A 19,242-nucleotide genomic window follows, 5' to 3' on the forward strand; every position below is an offset into this window, starting at 1 on the left:
AAAGAAATATTTAGTCAATTAATTACACCATAAGTATAATAGAAAAAATTCAATTTTTGACAATGAAAGAAACATATTTATCTTTTTGACGTGTCAAATTTAAAAAAATAAAAAAGAATATAAATAAAATTGGATAAGGGAAGAGTTCGTGTTAATTTGCATTCTTATCTAAGTGTTGACATATATATATTTACATACTTGGTAATAGAGAAAGACAACTTTATTTTAGAAGTCATTTACCTAGATAGGTAACACATTAAAATTGCTTTCGGGGAATAGTTTACAAGAAATATGAACAACCCTTTGACATTCACAAACAAAATTACACTTTCAATATTTCATTGATCTTACTTTCAATACGTTACACGAGTACGAGGCAAACAGCTACTTTATTCAAGAAATAGTATCATATACAAGCATACGTTTACATAATATTTATTACATAAATTTTTTTTTCTGTTACTATCTCATAATCGTCGATGCTGTCTTTTTATCTATCGACGTTTATTATTAGCGCAATTAATTAATTCATTACACAATATTAATGTATAATAATCGGTACGTTCTCCACTGTACCATTCTCAATGGTGTATAAATTTCCCAAGCATTCACATTATATTTTTACTAACTATTGATCTATCTTTTTTTTCTCATTTTTCTTTTCTTTCTGAACTACCGTGCAATATTTTTGAACATTTGTTTGCAATGACACGTAATAAACAATTCATTACGATTTCTTTATAAAATTATCGTTTATACAATTATTCGAATTAGGATCGATGAAGTTAGATGCAAAAAAAAAAGCAAAGTAAATGTTTGACGATTAACTTTTAGGGAAATTTATGAAAAGATGCAGCTTGTATATCATATAAAGCACACTTTATATAATTTATACCCAACACCCTCGATATCATTATATTTGACATAGAATGTTATATGACATGATATGAACAATAAAATACCTATATACTATATCGCTTTAACAAATTTAACAATAATTTGTTTGTAAATATTATTACTATCATTGCATGCACATTATGCACACTATTTTATTATTTGCACACATTTATTTAACACACTATTTTATTTTATTATTCCAATAAAGTTATTAATCTGATATTAATTTTGCATTATAAAGAGGTAAGATATAGAGGGTGTTAGACAAGAACTTTATATTTTGCCTAAAAAATATGAACAATTGTGAAAACTAAAGAAACCTTATTGAATTGTTCCCTACAGTGATTACATTCTTGGGGAAGACTCCTACCATAAGGGATAAATAAAAATTGTTATTATGGTTCCATGTATTTTTGGAGAGTTTCTCCACATTTTAGAAAACTAAGAGGATCTTGTGTTGGCTTTCAAATTTTTTATTGGGAAATTTCTTCCTCCATATGCTTAAGAAAGTGGAAACTATGATGTTAGTTTCTTTTTACTCAATTTCATTAGCTTTTAATTTTTCTTCTCGAGGCTTAGCACCTCCATAAATTGAACTTGATTTACTTGATTCAGCAATTGCATTTACAGGATCTTGAATTGTTCTTGGTGCCAGGACCAAACGTTTTCTGCGACTTGTACCTGTACGTTGCAATATTGATATAGATAAAAAGAATGTATCATGCAAAAATTTTCCTATGAAATAAAATCTACCAATATACCTGGGGGAGGGTCTTTAAGATCTGGTTCATCGTGGAATGGTTTACGATCAGACCCCATTCCACGTGGTGGTGGTGGTGGTCTATTGCTGTACGATCTCGACGTCGTACGTGACCAGTCTCTACTACCTCCACCAGAGTCATCATTAAATTGGCCATAATTGCCTCTGTTACCTCTTGAATCCCAACCACTTCCTTGCCTACCTCCACCCTGTGGTCCTCTGTCATTATATCCTACAAACAGTTTTCACAGAATTCATAATATTAAAATAGATCAAAATATAAAAATAACCATTTATAGATAATAATGCTTTTAAATTTGTTTTTTGAAATATTCAAGCCTTTAATTATAACTAGTTCTTTTTTAGACTTCTTCATTATTCTTTGAATATTGAAAATATATATTATAAAAACAGATCATTTGCAAGAATAAGCAAATGCTCTAATAGTTAGATTGGATAATCAAACATAAGCATAAAAAATAAACTTTGACGTTAAGTAAGTACACAAATGTTATTGATCATTTTTCAATTAAGGTTAAAGTAGTTATACAATTATACGAGTTCAGTGCCATGACATTTTTGAACAATTGACAAGTTAGATAAATTAATTAGATAAATGTAAGTTTGCCCATACTTTGAAAAAAATATTAATGAATGATAAAATCATGCAATTAAAAATAAAATTGCAAAAGATCACAGCACACGTTATGCTTGGCATAACGCTTACTCGTATAGATGGATTTGCTACAAAAATCATCTCCACTAAATCTACTATGGCCACCTTCTCTTCCTCTGAAACCGCTACTACTGGTATGTCCTCCTCGGCCTCTTCTGTCAAAGCCACCTCCTCGATCATTTCTTTTCCCTTCTGCTACATCGATTTTGATTATACTTCCTTCTACATCTACTACACCATCCAGGTCTAATGCTGCTTCCAAATCAGCCAAATCTTCAAATTCTACATAACAAAATCCCTTAAATCTGCAAATAATTCAGAATTTTACAATGATTGGTCATAAAATTTATATTTAATTATATATATATATATATATGTATATATATATATATATATATATACACATATATTTAACATACAAACCTATCAGTTTCTCTATCTTTTACCAATCTGATCCCTTTAACATTAAACTGATTAAAAATCTTGTCCACGTCTCCTTGAACAATTCCATTTGGCAAATTTCCCACAAAAGCAGTATAGGGTGGTTCAGTAGGCAATGGTTTTCTACCACTACGATATCCACCACCATAATCTCTATAGAATAAACATAAAGTTTACATTTTAAAATCATTAAAGACAAATAAACAATAAAGATGTAACATCATTTTAGAAGTTATTATTAAAAAAGTATTCTTATAATTAAATTTGATATTGTTAAATTGATATTCATATATATTGCTTGTGTATTTTTGTTAAATTTATTAGATACAATTCGCGTATCATAACCTTATTAAGATATAAAATAAATCAGAGATGTTATAAATAAAAAAAAGTAAAAATATTCGTAATATCACTATTATTTCCAGAATAGGTACAAAAACACCAAAATGTATGTTTGTTAATATGATATCATAGTTTCTAACACTGAATTGGATACTGCGTTATTAGGGCACAGGTACTCAAATGGATATACTATGAGTGACTTTCACGAGATTTCGTATTGTTATTATAAAAACATGATTAATCGGAGAGTTCCATTCACAGTGCCACGTTTCATATCCACTGATAGACAACCGGCCAAAATAAAGCCGCGTGTTCGAGGCACTATGTCCGCGAGATGCTGTGTGCTGCACTCTAATATGAATTCACTTAACCTTAAAGTCGCGAGATATTTATGGAAAGAACCTGTTTCCTCGTTGAAAGTACAAAAAAAAATAAACTTTATAGTTAAATTATTTTAGATAGCGTAGTGGTTATTGTATACAAACAACATTTTGACCGATACTTGCCTTGGATCTTCGTAACCACCTCGACCTGCCATATTGGATACACGAAACTGATCGCGACCGCGCGGGTCGAGCGAGTCACTGTGCTAAAGATGGCACTGTTCTAACTGTTTAGATGAATTATGGATACAACAAGTACTATGTTACATATACTTTCTAATATTCATTCAGGATAATATCAATTACGATCAGTAAATTAATGAAAATTTTCTAATACATAATTTAGTAATATCTATAAACTAATGCATTGAAATCGTGGAAATTAGAAAAGCATGTCATTATTATTAATTTGGAAAAATAACTATTTTTCGTTGATGTTACTTTGTTTAGTAACTATTTAATGAATGTTTATGTATCGTAAATTTACTTCATTGCAATAGTTTCCTTACACACACATATACATATATATATATATATACATATATGTACATCATATATATATATATATATATATTGCTACGTAGATTTTAGAAAAATAGAAAAAATAAATTTTAGAAATATACACACAATAAATAAAAAAAAAAATTATGAAATGTTTATCAAATGAAATACATTTAAGTTTTTAAGAAATATCTCTTATCTGAACAATATTAAAAATAACTTCGTTTTTCATTCAGATTTGTGATTAACGTAGTCTTTAATGGTAAAGAATCAAGATGGCTCTCGAGAGCACGCACATGGTACAGAATGCTTCACGTGATTTAAAATTACGAAGTGTAGAAAAGATGAATTCAACAACGTTAGACTGTTTTACAAAACTTATCAATAAAAACGAATCAGTGAGATGTGACGGTGGAATTACATTACTAAGACATTTGCATGAACATAATTCTGTAAGTAACCTAAAAATTAATAATATTTGCGAAAAATTTGAAGCTGTTTCTTTTAAAATAAATTAAATAAATAACATTCATAACTTTATAGGATATACATGATAATAAAGAACACAAATATGCTATGACAAGATTAATACGTGGATTAGGATCCTCTAAACTATATGCCAAAAAAGGTTTTTATAGTACATTAACAACTTTCTTGACAATGCATCCTAATATCTCGGTAGAAACGATTTTAGTTACAATGGATACGGAATTACACCCAGTTAACAGCAATGCCAAAAGTGTAATATAGATAAGAATAAATAATATATTTGTAGTTTTTTAGTTTTTGTCATTAATGTGTTAATTTAATATAGACTTAATGGCAATTTAACGATACTAAATATTATTTTAGGAAAAAGCTGATATATATATGGGACGTATATTAACTAGTGGGGCATTAATACGTTCTAAATTACTTTTGGGTAGTACTACTGATGTTCAGTCAAAAGTTATAGAAATACTTCTTAATGCTGGAAAACAACGTAGTTATTTATCATTTGTTTCCATTTCATTTTTAATTGAATTTATAAATCAACTTGACACAAACTCTATAAAAACATCTATTTGGCCATTCATTGAAAAGGAATTTGGCAAGCCATGGGCAGAACAAACTTTGGATACATTTTATGCTTTATTGATTATCAAAGATAAATATCCAGTTCTTGTCAATCAGGATTTCTTGAAAAAATATTTAGGTAGTGACGATGTCATCACTAAGGAAAGCATAAAGAATATTGTAAAAATATTAACAGTAAGTATATGATAATATAATTGCAGGAAATTGTCAATCCCATCTACTTTATAATTTTTAATTACATTTGTATAATTTGTATATTTTATTATTATTTAGGATTTACCCAGAATAATATCTTGTCATCATCCAGTATTCACTTTATTTTGTGAAAAACTTGCAGCCACTGATTTTGTGACTGACTTCTGGATAGGGATAGACCGCAAATTTCAAAAGCCATCAAAAACTGATGAGCATGTTGCTATAGAAATTTTAAGACTTTTACTCATAAATATTACAGATAAAACAGTGCTTCCATCATTGTTATCTTCACATTTCTTGCAACATATGTTAAAGAAATGTTCAAATTTAAAGAGGAATAACAATGATGAAGTTGTGATAGCATTTAAGGAATTACTAAATTTATTAGTAATAAGTGTCAAAGATATTAAAACAAAAATACAGATAAATGTATTAAAAAAGTTAATCCTATATCCAGGTGATCTAATGATAGAAAAAAAAACAGGTACCAAGGTTGTTCAAGTGATCACCGCCAATTTAAATGCAGATGGAGTTAAGAAACTGTCAAGTTTGTACAGAAATGTAATAGAAAATGAAATTCCTAAAGAAAGGGATAATTTGAAAACAGAAAGCTGGACAAATGCAGAAAGAATCTATGCTGCCCAATTACTAACAAGGTAACAAAAAACATAATTGTATTTTTACAAATCAATGTAATTGTTAAGTTTCTGTTTTTAATACAATTGCTTTATCATTAAAACATTCTTTATTCTTACATTATTTTAGGCTTATAAGTCATCCAGCAACATTACTAGATCAAGAGTGGAGATTGAATCAATTAAAGTTCTTATTTGTGTATGGTTTGTGTGAAGTTCCAAATGTCGGTGTAGAACTTGCTCGTAAGTTATATTAAGTTTCATTTTGACGTAATACAAATACCTTTATTATCTTACTCACAAAATAAAAAAAATATATTGGTTTTACAGCACATTTCAAAGATAGTTTTTATCGTGCTTTGGATCATAAATTGCCTAAATTGAATGATTTACGAAATATGTTGAGTGCATTAGTTCATTATATAAATTCAGAATTGAATTCTGAAAATATAAAAGTAAGGGTACCATTGGGTAATGAATCAGCAGAAGCATGGAAAAAAGTGATTTATTTAATTGAAAAATTAGAGAACAATCCCAATGCAAAAGCTATACCTATATTTCATACTATGTATTTACATATGGGACTACAGCTCTTCTCAGACCCAGATATGGCAATTATGTCTATCAATGAACTTCAAAGTTGCTATGAACGAGTGACAAAGAAATTTAAATCAAATAAACAATCGCATAATAAAAAAGTAGAAGAAGAAGAACCAGAATGGGTAGAAGTAGTGGTAGATCTTTTGTTATCACTTTTATCCAAAAATAGTCATTTGATGCGTTCATTAGTCACTTGTGTTTTTCCACATATTTGCCCATATATAACAACTGCTTCTGTGTATCAAATATTATCTGTAAGTATATTTTTATAATAACAAATGCTGATGATTAAAGTTGAATTTATACAAGTTATTAAATACTTGAAATTTTTACACATTCGTCTATATTAGGTTTTAGATATTAAAAGAGATAGTAATCCATTGTCTATAGAAGGTGAAAATAATGAAGAATCCTCAGATTCCGATGAAGATAATGATATTGGTGACAATAATGTTGAAGAAGATAATACAGAAGTTACAACTGATTCTTCAGATGAAAGCGAAATGGATAGTGATGAAGCTTTAGGAAATGAAGATGAAACTGTTACAGATAGATTACGTATAGCAGTAAGTCAGGCTTTAGGAGGTGTTAATATAGATAATAATGATGAAGATGTTGATGTAGATAAAATTGATGAAGCTGAAGGAAAACGATTAGATGAGTCGTTAGCTGCAGCATTCAAAATTCTTCGAGAAAATCGTCGTGGACAATCGAAAAAACAAGAGAAATCGGCACAAGCTTTAACACATTTTAGAGCCAGGGTTACAGATTTGCTAGAAGTTTATTTAGAATGTAATCCAGCGATGGCCGTTGCTTTAGATATGCTTGTTCCACTTTTTGCATTATTAGAATTTTGTATAAAGGACCCACATCAGAAACCTCTAGAGAATCGAGTACGAGCTTGCTTAAAGAAATTATCTACTATAAAAAAATTTAAAGATACAGAAGGAGTCGATAATGAGTTACTGACGATAATTTTAAAGGTATTTATATATATATATATATATAATATGTGTGTTATTACATGTTGTTAAATGAGCAATAAATAAAATATATGTTATTATAAGACTTTAATAGAAAAAGGAGAGCGTTCCGCTTCTGTTTGTCAAGAAATGGGAGATAAATTAGCAGAATGTTGTGCTTTCCTAATACGCTGTGTGCAATACGTGGGTTTACCTGATGATACTTTTGAGGAGATTTATAAAACAAATTTAACAGCATTCTTTAAAAAAAGAGATTGTATTTTGCCAGCTATTCTTTTCAAAAGTATTTTACAATTATCCTGGGAAGGTAATTGGCAACTTGCACCATTATTGGTATGTTTCAGTAAAATGATAGTCAATGTATAATAGAAAATCATTATACAATCGATAATGTGTTATATTTTTTATTATATTATCTAGGTGGAATATGCTTTTGATAGTACGATAAGGTCATATCGTAGAGGTCAAGCTCTCGAATTTTTAACTATTTTGTACAGAAATAACAGATTAATTCGTTCTGAGTCTACAAAGAATAAAAAGCGAATTCAAACGGAAAAAATGTTATATAAAAATAGTATAAATACATTACAAGACCTATGTAATGCGAATGAATGTAAAGATGAAAAATCTACTTTAGATCATAATGGTAGCGTTGGAAAGGATATCAAACAGAAATTTGTGTATCTATTATTTTTGCTTTTGCATACGGTTCATGCACAACATTTACAAGAAGTATGGAAATGGGAAACTATTGGAGAAAAATTGACTGAATATAGGACTAAGGCTGTGCTTTCTAAAGATGCAAGAAGTGCATATAATAAATTAGCGTCACAAATTGGAATATCTCTTAGTTGGTAAGCATTATTATTAAAAATATATTCATTCATTACTTATTTAAATCGTATTTATGCATTTTATTTACTCTATATTTATAGGCCTGCAAAAAAAGAGGATATCAATTCAATTTCAAAAGTTAATGGACAAACTACAATTACTGAAGAAGAGGAAGACGAAGACGAACACGTTATGGAGACTGATGAGAAAAATTGTACAGAGATGACAAAAGCAGAATTGAAGAAAAAAAGGAAAAATAAGAGTAAACAGAAAAAAAAGCAGTTGTTAAAAAAGGAATCACGTGAATTACGTCTAAAGACAATGTCTGAAGGTTTAGATGTAATTCAATTTAGTTCCATACATATTTCAAATGGGAAAAATGAAATTGATAGTATAAAAGAAGATGATGTTGTACCCGTGGAGGAAACAAATGGTACTTCTAAACATAAAAGGCTACTCACAGAAAATGTAGATGTTATAAACATAGCGAAAAGAAAAAAAAGATGCAAAAATTGATCGATAATAAGAGTGAAATAAATACGAAATTAAAAGCTATATTGTAAGAAAACGTATGGATGTATAAACCTATCGTTAGCATATGTCATGCGTTTATGTATATAGATTTTTAATAAAAATAACAAAATTTATTACCGTAAATTTCCAGATGACATTAATAATTTAATTTATATATAAATTTTAATGTTAAAAAACGTATAAAGAATATATACTGTTGAAGAATGGTAAAGAGTGTATAATGATGTTGGCGCACTTTTAAAAATTCAATTTCTCTGACATATTCCGATGTATTCCGATGTATCCCGATTTGTTCCGACTTGTTCCGATTTACCGCGAGTAATGCGTGCATGCATGCCTATTGTTGACAAAGTACCGGTTCATGATTTGCTTTCGACACAATCTTTAAAGAAAATAAGGTTAAGGTTGTTCATCACTCCTGCTTTTATAATGGTTTACGACAACAATGAAAACAGGCGTAATGCTTAACCGAGTTTGATCAATAAGGTACCATTTTAAAGACGAAACTTTAATCTAGGACTCCGCTTTTTCGAATTTTTTGAAAAAGCTTTATCTCTTTCAAAAAAAAATTCATATCATTCAAACAATAACTTTTTGAAAATAATTTATGCACAAATAAAAAGTTTTTAAGCTCTATATAAGATAGGATATAATTAAATTCAAAGATAATTTCTTTAAATTCGCAAATTTATATACTAATTATCATATGTGTTAATTATATTTATTATTCTTTATACTTTTATTTGTAGAACAAGTGCGTATCGACGTCATACCTAGCATGAATCATTAGCACGCTATCATCAAAGAAACATATACATATGAGATATTGAAAAGTGTGACTTCACAGTCTACTAAACTATTTACTCCACCCACATGAAAGTAATAGTTACGCACGTGTTGAGAGGAATAACCAAACAAGCTTATACGCCGATACGAGAGGCGCATGGTGGGGGTAGTGTTTCTCATTTGTATTCGTAGTTCATATTTTGTCCATAACTGTCGCTGAAGTCACACACGCTTCGGACAAAAGGTACGTTTATTAGTTAAAAGTTTAATATACAAATGTAATTGAAAATTACATTGCATTTATTTGATTAATATATTTCATTAGCTTTAAAATAATCTATTAAGTTTTTAATCATGTTTTATATTAAAATTTCTTTAGCTGAAGTTATTATCAAATGAAAGCGTTATTAAATAATAATTTTTTTTTTTTCTTTCCCTTTCTTTTTTCCTTTTTTTTTTTTTCAGAGAACAGCTCGAATTATTTTATGATAAGAAATAATGACAAACCAAAGACCAATTTCATGTGGATTAGATCTTTGTTCTGTACCTGATCTAAGTAATTGTTTATTTGCTGCAACCTCATCTAGGTATACTTGTAAAAAAATTATACTATCTTTGATATATTTCTAATTATATATTTAATAAGTGTTTACACGGATATGTAATTTATTACTCTTTCATAGATTTGAATTTATATGTATACCACTGGTTCATCCATTGTTTAAAAGAGAATTTATTTCGGGTGTTGTCAAAAATCGACAGGGACCACTTACAAGACCTGATTTGGTATTATGTACTTCTGGTATGTATAATGAAAATTGCATTAGGATAATGTCGAAATTATTAACATATAATATTCCTTTTATAGATTGGAATAATTTAATTATTGGAAAAATATCATCGCATATAAAAGTCGATGCTAAAGATTTTAATTATAGAAAAAATAGTGAAGAAACATTAAACCAGGAATTATCATTAGCTAGTCATTTAGGATTGGCAGGAATTACGCTTAAATTAATAGGAGGCATAGAAAAGAATATAAATCTTGCCAGAATTATTAATGATAAATTATCAGCTACTTGTAATTTTCAAGTATGTTGTTTTCTTTCTGATGTATTATTTCTTATACGTAATTATAATGAGTAAAGAATATTTTATATAGAAAGCATAATTACTTCTCTTTCTTTTTTCTTTTTTTTTTTTTTTTTTTTGTATCTATGAATTCAGATATGGGTACAAGTACCAATGGAAAACCCATTAAAACAAGCACTTTCATACAGAGGGGAGGAAAATATTATGGTTGAAAATCCTTGGGAATGGTGGAATGGTTTTAGAACAGTTTGTGATTATGATAAGAAATTAGCAATTGCATTGATTGTGAGCCATGATCTTCCTGAATCGGAAGAGGTAACTTATCTATCGTTTTTTCTCTCTTTTCTTCCGTAAATTTTTACATTTTAAAGAAGTGAAGATGAATTATAATTAAAGTACTACAAGTTAATAAAAGTGTATTCTTAATAAATTTATATAAAATATATCAGATTGATAGGTGGTTAGGAGAACCTGTAAGATGTTTGATACTGCCAACAACTTTATTTATAACTAATAAAAAGGGATATCCTGTGTTAAGCAAAGCACATCAAATATTGATAAAGAAATTTGCTATGTTAGAAGTACAATTTATATTGACAGGAGCAAACCGATATAATAGTATTACACTTTATCATAATTACTTGGACTATTTATGGAAGGTAAAGTAAAGTATTCTTTTAAGTAAAATATAATATAATATAAATGTCACATTCTAACAATTTATTATATAAATTTTTTTTTTATAGAATTGTCAAATAGATGGGCCTGTTGAACGATTTGCTCGCGGTTACGAAGATTATCTACAATGTCCACTACAGCCATTGATGGATAATCTTGAATCGCAGACATATGAAATATTTGAAAAAGATCCTATAAAGTATACCCAATATCAAGCTGCTATAGTTGAAGCAATAATAAATATAAATTTGAAAAGGGAAACTAAACTTGATAAAATGTATGTATCATTTATATATGATTTATGAACTCGGTCAACAATGTATGCTATAAGATATATATTATAGGGTAATTATGGTTGTTGGAGCTGGAAGAGGACCACTTGTGCGTGCTGCATTAAATGCTGCCAAATTGACAAATCAAGAAATTAAAGTATATGCAGTTGAGAAAAATCCAAATGCTGTCAATACGTAAGATTTTATTGAATAATATGAATATTTTTTTATAACTCGAAAAAAGTATGTAAAACATATATTTCAAATTTTCTTATTTTCAAAGCCTGCAGGCTCTTCAGGGAGATATGTGGGGAGATAAAGTAACCGTAGTGTCGTGTGACATGAGAGAATGGTGTGCTCCAGAACAAGCAGATATTCTTATATCTGAACTGCTCGGGTCTTTTGGAGATAATGAACTTTCTCCTGAATGCTTGGATGGCGTCCAACGATTTTTGAAAGGTATATAAATATCTCTTTCTGAACAAAAATGAATGAGTTAATTACATGATAAATTTCATATTTTAAATAATATTTAGATGATGGAATCAGTATTCCATGTTCATACACTTCGTATATTGGCCCTGTACAATCATCTAAATTATATAATGAAGTACGACAATGCAAAGATAAGGACAAACATCCTCTTGTAAATTTCGAGACGCCATATGTAGTTCACTTGCAAAATAAATATGACATAGCAAAGCCACAACCTCTATTTACGTTTAACCATCCAAATAAAGGTAAGTGATAATTTAAAACTAATATAGTTATCTTCTTATAAATATATATTAGTTATAATAACAATAATGAATACTTGTATGTTATAGAAGAAATTATTGATAATAACAGATATGAGACGAAGACTTTTGATGTTGAACAAGATTCCATACTTCATGGATTTTCTGGTTATTTCAAAGCAGTCTTATATGATAATATTACATTAAGTATAGAACCTAGTACGCATAGTCCCGAAATGTTTAGCTGGTTTCCCATTTTCTTTCCTATAAAGGTGAGTTTGATTAAAAAAATATATACATATTTATTATCATTGTAATGTTCAAAATTGACATTCCATTATATACTTTTATATTTAATAATCATAAGAAGTTAACAATATATATATATATCGCACATTAGGAATCTATTCAGTTGAAAAAGGGGAACAAAATAGTTTTGCATTTTTGGCGCCGATGCAATGTTAAAAATGTTTGGTACGAGTGGTGTATCAGTGAACCAATTATAGGATCAATTCATAATCCAAATGGAAGATCTTATACTATTGGTTTATAACACACATACGCACGCATACGCATAAGTGTATATGTATTTAATAATGCGCTTTACTTTTTTCTAGTATTATCAAAATTAAAAATAAATATACTTATTTTAATATCGGACTTTAAAGGATTATTACAGAAACTGATATTCATTGATAATTATCATAAACTTATTTAAAAATTAATGCAATGCACATAAATAATCAGAAATGATTACTGCAGGAAGAATAACATTATGCGATATTAAAATATCTATACCTCCCTATATTATTATTGTTATGTTATTCTCATTGAACTCACGAGGTCGTCTTGATATCATCCAACTTTGATAAAAAGAGATCTAAAGTTATCATTATAAAATATTTCTCTTGTCCTTTTAACCTCACGTGATTGTAACATATTCTTTGGCTCGTGATAACTCGTTATTTCGTTATTTCGTAATTGTATTAGAAATATCTTGCCTTAATGAAAAGAAGTATAAGAAAAAAGATTATATATTATAAAAAGAATACTTTTGCTTATAACATTCGTATTCTTTAGCTATCGGAAAACTTAGTTGGAGGGAAAAAAATATCAGATTCAACGGTTTTTTATTTAGTTGAAATATTTATTGACATAAATAAATAAATAAACAAATATATGAATAATTCTTTCAAGAAGAAACAATGAACAAACAGTAGAATAGTAGTCATTATTTTACGTATTATGTCTAATTATTGAAACATCGCATAAAGTTTCCATTAATCTTCGTAAAGATAACAGTTCTTGATGACACCAGAAACGGTTAAGAAATATTCTAAAGATTATTGAAATATTCATGTATTTGCTCGAACGCGCCATTTCGTTCGTATTCCACGGAGTAACACGACGTCAATCGGAGTGCTTTGGCAGTATCGAGCAGACGACACGAAGCAAAGTAAGGTTAAGTCGACCGAAAGTTTTTTGATATTAAAAGAGTAAACGAGACAGAGAGTGAGAGAGAGAGAGAGAGAGAGAGAGAGAGAGAAATGGCAAGATTGTTTACAAGAATAATTAAGCATTCTTTTGAAAAAGTGACTTCACATAAGACTCAATTATTCACAATTCCTATATCAACTTCGTTTCAATCTACTTCACGTAATATAACTACAACTCAACGATTAAGAACGGGTAAGTTCGAATGAAAAATACTAGTAGAAAATTTAAAACAAGAGAACGCACGATTTTGTTGATAGAATGGTATATAAAAATATTTGTTTAGTTCGTAAAATATTACGAAACATTCATAATATCTCGAAATGATAATGATAGATTTTTATACTATCAATTTTACGAATTATTTATCTCTAATTACTTCTATTATATATAATTATAAGTGTATTCATTAGAGATTCTATCGTTTACTTGTACTCACATGAAGATTTTCTTCTTCCTTTTTAACCTATTTAGAAAGATGGTATACGGATACGCATGAATGGATCAAAGTAGATAATAATGTAGGAACAGTTGGTATATCTGATCATGCACAAGATGCACTAGGTGACGTAGTGTATGCTCAACTTCCAGACGTTGGATCTACCTTTAAAAAAGATGGTTTGATATTTTCATGAATTTTATATGTTAAAGTTATTTTATATTTTTAATAAATATCATTATTCTCAGAGGAATGTGGTGCATTGGAATCCGTAAAAGCTGCATCCGTATTAATAAATCCTGTCAGTGGAACAATAATAGAAAAAAATGATGCATTGGAAAATAAACCAGGATTGATTAATTCATCTTGTTATAATGAAGGATGGTTGTATAAAGTACAACTAAGCCATCCTGAGGAAATTAAGGCTCTTATGAATGAAAAAGCTTATGAATTATTTTTGAAGTCTGGCTCCCATGAAAGTGAAAATCCTTAAAACGGTTTTTATATTATTTTTTTCATAAACTAATTAAATTATATATATTGATATTATAAAACCATTTCACAAACACAATCTATTTCATACAAAGCAGATATTGTTTTTATTTATTCATTTTGAAGCATAAAAATACAATGGACACAAATGATGTAGACATAGATGAATATCAAAAATAATTAGTTGTTTGTATAAATATGTGATCTTTAGACAAAATCTAAGCGAATCACAGAAAATGAAGTCAATTTGTATAGTCAGTAAATATATTATCAAATAGCAGATTTCATTTCTCCTTTTTTTTCTTTCTTTTTTTCTTTTTTTTTTTTTTTTTCCTCTTTTTTTTCCAATTATGAACTTTCAATTTAATATCATTTATCTGTAATTCTTGATCGACAATTATAGCGAAGATTTCTTTTTACATAGGATTGCATATCAAAAATAATGTTTTTACAATGTAAGCTGCATTGTATTACTATGCATTTTTATTTTCATATCATGACAATATAATATTTAGCGTGAAAGGAATAAACACGAAGTCTATATTTTATGAATTGTAAATTATAAATGACAATTAAAATCTGTAGCATACATAATTGATATTATGAAATATTTTGAAAATATGTATATTGTGAGATATTCTTTGACCTAACTTCATATATGTTATTTCTTTCGTTATATGTTTTTTTTTTGGGAGAACATTTATTTGTATTTGTTGAAATTAAGAATATAAGGAATCATATTGTCATGCATGATGGGTATTTGATGAATGCAATGAATAATAATATGACATATTATATAGAGATTCTGAAAAGAAAAAATAATTTGTTAATAATAAAGATATATTTACAATCATTGAATTTTTCTACATAATTTACAATTGCCAGCTTCTAATGGCAGTGTTAACAACGTATGAGTTTCCCTTTCGTGTTAAAATAAATTTTTTGTGATATATATTCGCGCGATGAAGGAATCACATTTACATTAAATTATATATCATTTTGTCTAGTTAACATTTTGCATCAGAGGTATATTGAGTAGAATTTCTAACGCTGTTATTCGATAATAATCGTTATTTAAAATGATGTAAAATAATGAATGAAACGATTATTTTTTATTCTTGGACGTGGATAAAGAACGGTCAATTAAGAATTAAATATTTCAAATGAATGGTATTTGCGATAGTTCAAATTATATCGTGATATTTATCATATCGATATGATCAGCACAATTTCCGAAAGTAAATATAATTGTTATAACATAAATATGACACACGTTTTTAACTTGCCTTACCCAAACAGCAACGTGGGGCCATGCGTGTATAATTAACCTTTGACATTATTTACTAGATTTCTATTTTGGTACAATATACAGATCGCAAGTATAATTTAATTAGTAACATGTATATTTATAACTAAAGCGACATGGACATTACGACAAATACAATATTTCTCAATGGAACTTTTTACATTGTGGTATGCTTATGCACGTATGAATTAATGCAACTAAAAGTACCGTTCTATGAAAAACAACATCCAACTTATTGTGTATGGATTGCTGTCAAAGTGTGTGTACTGAGGTATGCGGTTACTAAAAATGTAAAAGTATAAAAACTTAATACAGTTATGAGAAGAGGTAGACATTCCTGTTTGAGTGAAATAAAACTGTGCTTTCCAAGGGATCGAAGAAGAAATATACATATATAAGTGTGTGTGTGTGTGTGTGTGTGTGTGTGCGTGTGTGTATGTGTATGTGAAGAAGAAAACGATAATCTTTCGATTGTATCTGATCAGATCGTACATTTTGAACCAGACGGATTGGAAAATTTGAGAACACATTAGCATACTTGTATATTGATTTAAAGCCAAACGCAGCTGTGAACATAGATCATCTTTACTCGTAGAAATCACGAGTACCTAATAACCTTTTTGGATACCCAGAAAATTATTTCGGCCGCCTGTTACTCCTCTTTTTTTTTTTTTTTTCTTTTTTTCTTTTTTTTTCTTTTTTTTAATGCAACGTACGACTCTTAATCTAAGGTCACATCAAAGATTCATTCAACGTTAAGGAATTATTTATTCTTAGCTACACGTATTGCGATCGTCGTTGGAAAATTGGAAGTATTAAAATAGTTTTTATTTCCCAGGTACTTGTTTGATACGTGATCAAAGGGGAGTTTCAGGAGGCAATCTTATCGATAGCCAGCTAATTACGAGCAAGGATAATTGTTGTTCACAATGCCACATCCGAACTTGAAATTTAGCACGCATATCATTCGACGGCTTGGGTACCACAGGCGTCAAAAGACAACCTTCACAGCACTGAAAAATTTCTTACTATTAACTAAAGAATAATATAATCTTAATGAAAAATTACTACCTTCGATCTTTATCTTAATATTAGATTAAATATTTATCTATTCAACAACTGTGATAAGAGAATATGGATGTGTGTTTGTGTCTGTGTTTTTATTTTATATATTAAATCAATATCAATATATATATTTATATACTTATTTATTTATTTATTTATTTTTCCTTTTTTTTCCTTTTTGTTTTAATTTTCACGTACTCGTACTTGCACACGCACACATGCGTATGTGCATGCATTTTATATTTCTATTATATATGTATGCACGCGGTTACGTGTGCGTCCATAGTCTGTAGTAATCGCTAATCAATGTAGGACCACATAAACCTTGCTCCAATAATTTTCTTATTTTTTAAACAAATTCTTTATTACGTTATAACATACAATAATAAAATATCTCATTCTGTTGTTATTCTCTTCCTCCACCTGTTTGAAAAATAATAAAGAGAGATACACGACTAAAACTTATAAAATTAATGTGAAGATATTAAGTAGCTAATGATTTTTCTCAGTAAGCAACAGAAATATATTTATTTCATTAAACTATACACAAAATATTATAATTACATATTTAACATGACTTATACTTTACAACATAATTGGAATGTGTTAACTAGTATTTACAGTACAGTAGCCCTGCTATGTGCAAGTGTGAAAAATGCAGATTTTTGTAGGAAGTTTTAACGATGTCCAGATATAACCGTGCTTTTAATGAGCGCATAAGCACTCTCTCTTTCTTTCTTTCTCTCTGTCACACACACACACACACACACACACACACACACACACACACACACACACACACACACACACGAACACGCACAAATCCACCTGTACTCTTCTCTCTCTCTCTCTCTCTCTCTCTCTTTCTCTCTCTCTCTCTCTCTCTCTCTCTCTCTCTCTCGGCTCGTGTACATTATCCGCGTGAATACATAGAATCATATACGTGATTTGACTATCACTCAAATATTCCTATAATTGAATTTCTTGCAGAAGCACGATCAACTGAGAGATCTGATTTTTGTTACTATTAGAATATTTCGTTCGAGTGTGAGCAAGGCTTCAGTGGTATGCTTAAAAATAATCGCATCTAGTATTAGAAAAATAGCTTTGCTTATTTTGACAAAGTTGCCTGCCCTTTGACCAATATTTTGTTAACCACCCTTTGTACTGTTTTCAAGGCATCTTGCTTACTGTTTCCCTGCGCTTGTATCACCAACAGGGGTAATTTTTTCCACGGATACATCTCTAAAACTTCAACATCAAATATAGAAAATATATGTCATTATGTTTATATATTTAGATACATTTTATAATACATATACTATGTATATATGTAAAGTATGTACGTCTATACTTGATTTGTTTGCATAGGTATTTTATGAACCACGGCTATCTAACTTGGTCCGATACCTAAGCCGAGTTAGCTCATAATAGGTACTTTGAGGTCCACTCTGTCTGACATTTCGAGGACTCTACCAATGTATTTAAAATATAGTACATACCAATGGATTATTATTTTACGGTAGAGTCGGCACACGAATCTATCGTCTCATTTCCTCTTGGCGTGAAGCATCTCCATAAGAAGCGTTTGAGTTGGAGCACCGCCATTACAGTGCTTCTGGTAAAGATGGTCTTCTCCCCTACTCGCTACCACGTGAATTTCTGGTAATACTGCTAACAGCTTATTAAACTTGTCCTATATATAAAGAGAGAAATAATGTGAGAATATATGTGGACCATGGAGAGAGAGTACATCTTACGGGAGCGACTAATAAGTAAAAAATTTTGCAAAATGAAATTGTAATAAAACCTACCGGTATAGACGGATAACAAGTTAACGTGTAATCCAAAAGTGCCTGCTGAACTTGTTCGTGACCTTCCTGTACGTGTTTTTTGTTAACCAGACCGCGAACATCTGTATATATCAAAGATAATCGACCAATCAATCCGTTTCTTTGTTAATAATTTTATAAATAATTTCGTATGTCCTAACAGACTTTATAAGAATCGATTCTTTTATTGT

At 29.1% G+C, this 19,242-nt stretch overlaps 5 protein-coding genes across 7 annotated transcripts in view; 3 read left to right on the forward strand and 2 right to left on the reverse strand.

Annotated features, from left to right (window-relative positions):
- Positions 1–202: 202 nt before the first annotated feature.
- Positions 203–3,775, reverse strand: LOC124953774 (eukaryotic translation initiation factor 4H-like). 2 transcript variants are annotated; one of them, XM_047505657.1, is made up of 5 exons: positions 3,623–3,775; positions 2,757–2,927; positions 2,385–2,638; positions 1,659–1,889; positions 203–1,578 (listed from the first exon to the last, which is right to left on the reverse strand). In XM_047505657.1, exons 1-5 carry the CDS (start codon positions 3,652–3,654, stop codon positions 1,433–1,435), a joined length of 834 nt encoding a protein of 277 aa, XP_047361613.1. In that variant the 5' UTR covers positions 3,655–3,775; the 3' UTR covers positions 203–1,432. The 2 variants fall into 2 exon arrangements, with proteins under 2 accessions (XP_047361613.1, XP_047361614.1); XM_047505658.1 differs by having other exon boundaries at positions 2,439–2,638; positions 3,623–3,774.
- Positions 3,776–4,236: 461 nt separating this feature from the next.
- On the forward strand, positions 4,237–8,981 carry LOC124953754 (myb-binding protein 1A). The gene is made up of 10 exons (XM_047505602.1): positions 4,237–4,452; positions 4,544–4,741; positions 4,853–5,251; positions 5,351–5,928; positions 6,038–6,150; positions 6,238–6,761; positions 6,858–7,490; positions 7,575–7,823; positions 7,911–8,344; positions 8,426–8,981. Exons 1-10 carry the CDS (start codon positions 4,276–4,278, stop codon positions 8,838–8,840), a joined length of 3,720 nt encoding a protein of 1,239 aa, XP_047361558.1. The 5' UTR covers positions 4,237–4,275; the 3' UTR covers positions 8,841–8,981.
- Positions 8,982–9,203: 222 nt separating this feature from the next.
- On the forward strand, positions 9,204–13,083 carry LOC124953759 (protein arginine N-methyltransferase 5). The gene is made up of 13 exons (XM_047505618.1): positions 9,204–9,344; positions 9,608–9,888; positions 10,110–10,231; positions 10,328–10,446; positions 10,513–10,736; positions 10,872–11,051; positions 11,186–11,395; positions 11,483–11,691; positions 11,759–11,881; positions 11,970–12,145; positions 12,223–12,426; positions 12,514–12,695; positions 12,824–13,083. Exons 3-13 carry the CDS (start codon positions 10,143–10,145, stop codon positions 12,974–12,976), a joined length of 1,869 nt encoding a protein of 622 aa, XP_047361574.1. The 5' UTR covers positions 9,204–9,344; positions 9,608–9,888; positions 10,110–10,142; the 3' UTR covers positions 12,977–13,083.
- A 139-nt stretch (positions 13,084–13,222) lies between these two features.
- On the forward strand, positions 13,223–17,361 carry LOC124953777 (glycine cleavage system H protein). Of its 2 annotated transcripts, XM_047505663.1 has the most exons (4): positions 13,223–14,112; positions 14,392–14,535; positions 14,605–14,853; positions 16,993–17,361. In XM_047505663.1, the coding sequence occupies exons 1-3, from the start codon at positions 13,971–13,973 to the stop codon at positions 14,847–14,849; spliced, it is 531 nt and encodes a 176-aa protein (XP_047361619.1). In that variant the 5' UTR covers positions 13,223–13,970; the 3' UTR covers positions 14,850–14,853; positions 16,993–17,361. The 2 variants fall into 2 exon arrangements, with proteins under 2 accessions (XP_047361619.1, XP_047361617.1); XM_047505661.1 differs by lacking the exon at positions 16,993–17,361 and having other exon boundaries at positions 14,605–15,133.
- LOC124953756 (nuclear hormone receptor FTZ-F1-like) overlaps positions 15,671–19,242 on the reverse strand; it is a 37,829-nt gene continuing 34,257 nt past the window's right edge. Inside the window, 3 exon segments of the mRNA XM_047505609.1 lie at positions 15,671–18,866; positions 18,868–18,915; positions 19,034–19,134. Coding sequence (XP_047361565.1) covers positions 18,732–18,866; positions 18,868–18,915; positions 19,034–19,134 — 284 coding nt within the window. The 3' untranslated portion in view covers positions 15,671–18,731.

This window comes from Vespa velutina, chromosome 13 (assembly GCF_912470025.1).
Source record: "Vespa velutina chromosome 13, iVesVel2.1, whole genome shotgun sequence".
NCBI lineage: Eukaryota > Metazoa > Arthropoda > Insecta > Hymenoptera > Vespidae > Vespa > Vespa velutina.

What these genes read in the sequence shown, in the direction of transcription:
- LOC124953754 (XM_047505602.1), top strand. Translation starts at nt 4,276, where the DNA reads ATGGCTCTCGAGAGCACGCACATGGTACAGAATGCTTCACGTGATTTA. An exon ending in ATATTGTAAAAATATTAACA is followed by an intron (nt 5,252 to 5,350) that starts GTAAGTATATGA and finishes ATTATTATTTAG; the next exon opens with GATTTACCCAGAATAATATC. An exon ending in ATTGGAATATCTCTTAGTTG is followed by an intron (nt 8,345 to 8,425) that starts GTAAGCATTATT and finishes CTATATTTATAG; the next exon opens with GCCTGCAAAAAAAGAGGATA.
- LOC124953774 (XM_047505657.1), bottom strand. Translation starts at nt 3,654, where the DNA reads ATGGCAGGTCGAGGTGGTTACGAAGATCCAAG. An exon ending in GGTGGTTACGAAGATCCAAG is followed by an intron (nt 2,928 to 3,622) that starts GCAAGTATCGGT and finishes TTTATTCTATAG; the next exon opens with AGATTATGGTGGTGGATATC. An exon ending in AAAGATAGAGAAACTGATAG is followed by an intron (nt 2,639 to 2,756) that starts GTTTGTATGTTA and finishes AATTATTTGCAG; the next exon opens with ATTTAAGGGATTTTGTTATG.
- LOC124953777 (XM_047505663.1), top strand. Translation starts at nt 13,971, where the DNA reads ATGGCAAGATTGTTTACAAGAATAATTAAGCATTCTTTTGAAAAAGTG. An exon ending in AACTCAACGATTAAGAACGG is followed by an intron (nt 14,113 to 14,391) that starts GTAAGTTCGAAT and finishes TAACCTATTTAG; the next exon opens with AAAGATGGTATACGGATACG. An exon ending in ATCTACCTTTAAAAAAGATG is followed by an intron (nt 14,536 to 14,604) that starts GTTTGATATTTT and finishes CATTATTCTCAG; the next exon opens with AGGAATGTGGTGCATTGGAA.
- LOC124953759 (XM_047505618.1), top strand. Translation starts at nt 10,143, where the DNA reads ATGACAAACCAAAGACCAATTTCATGTGGATTAGATCTTTGTTCTGTA. An exon ending in TTTGCTGCAACCTCATCTAG is followed by an intron (nt 10,232 to 10,327) that starts GTATACTTGTAA and finishes ACTCTTTCATAG; the next exon opens with ATTTGAATTTATATGTATAC. An exon ending in ATCTTCCTGAATCGGAAGAG is followed by an intron (nt 11,052 to 11,185) that starts GTAACTTATCTA and finishes AAAATATATCAG; the next exon opens with ATTGATAGGTGGTTAGGAGA.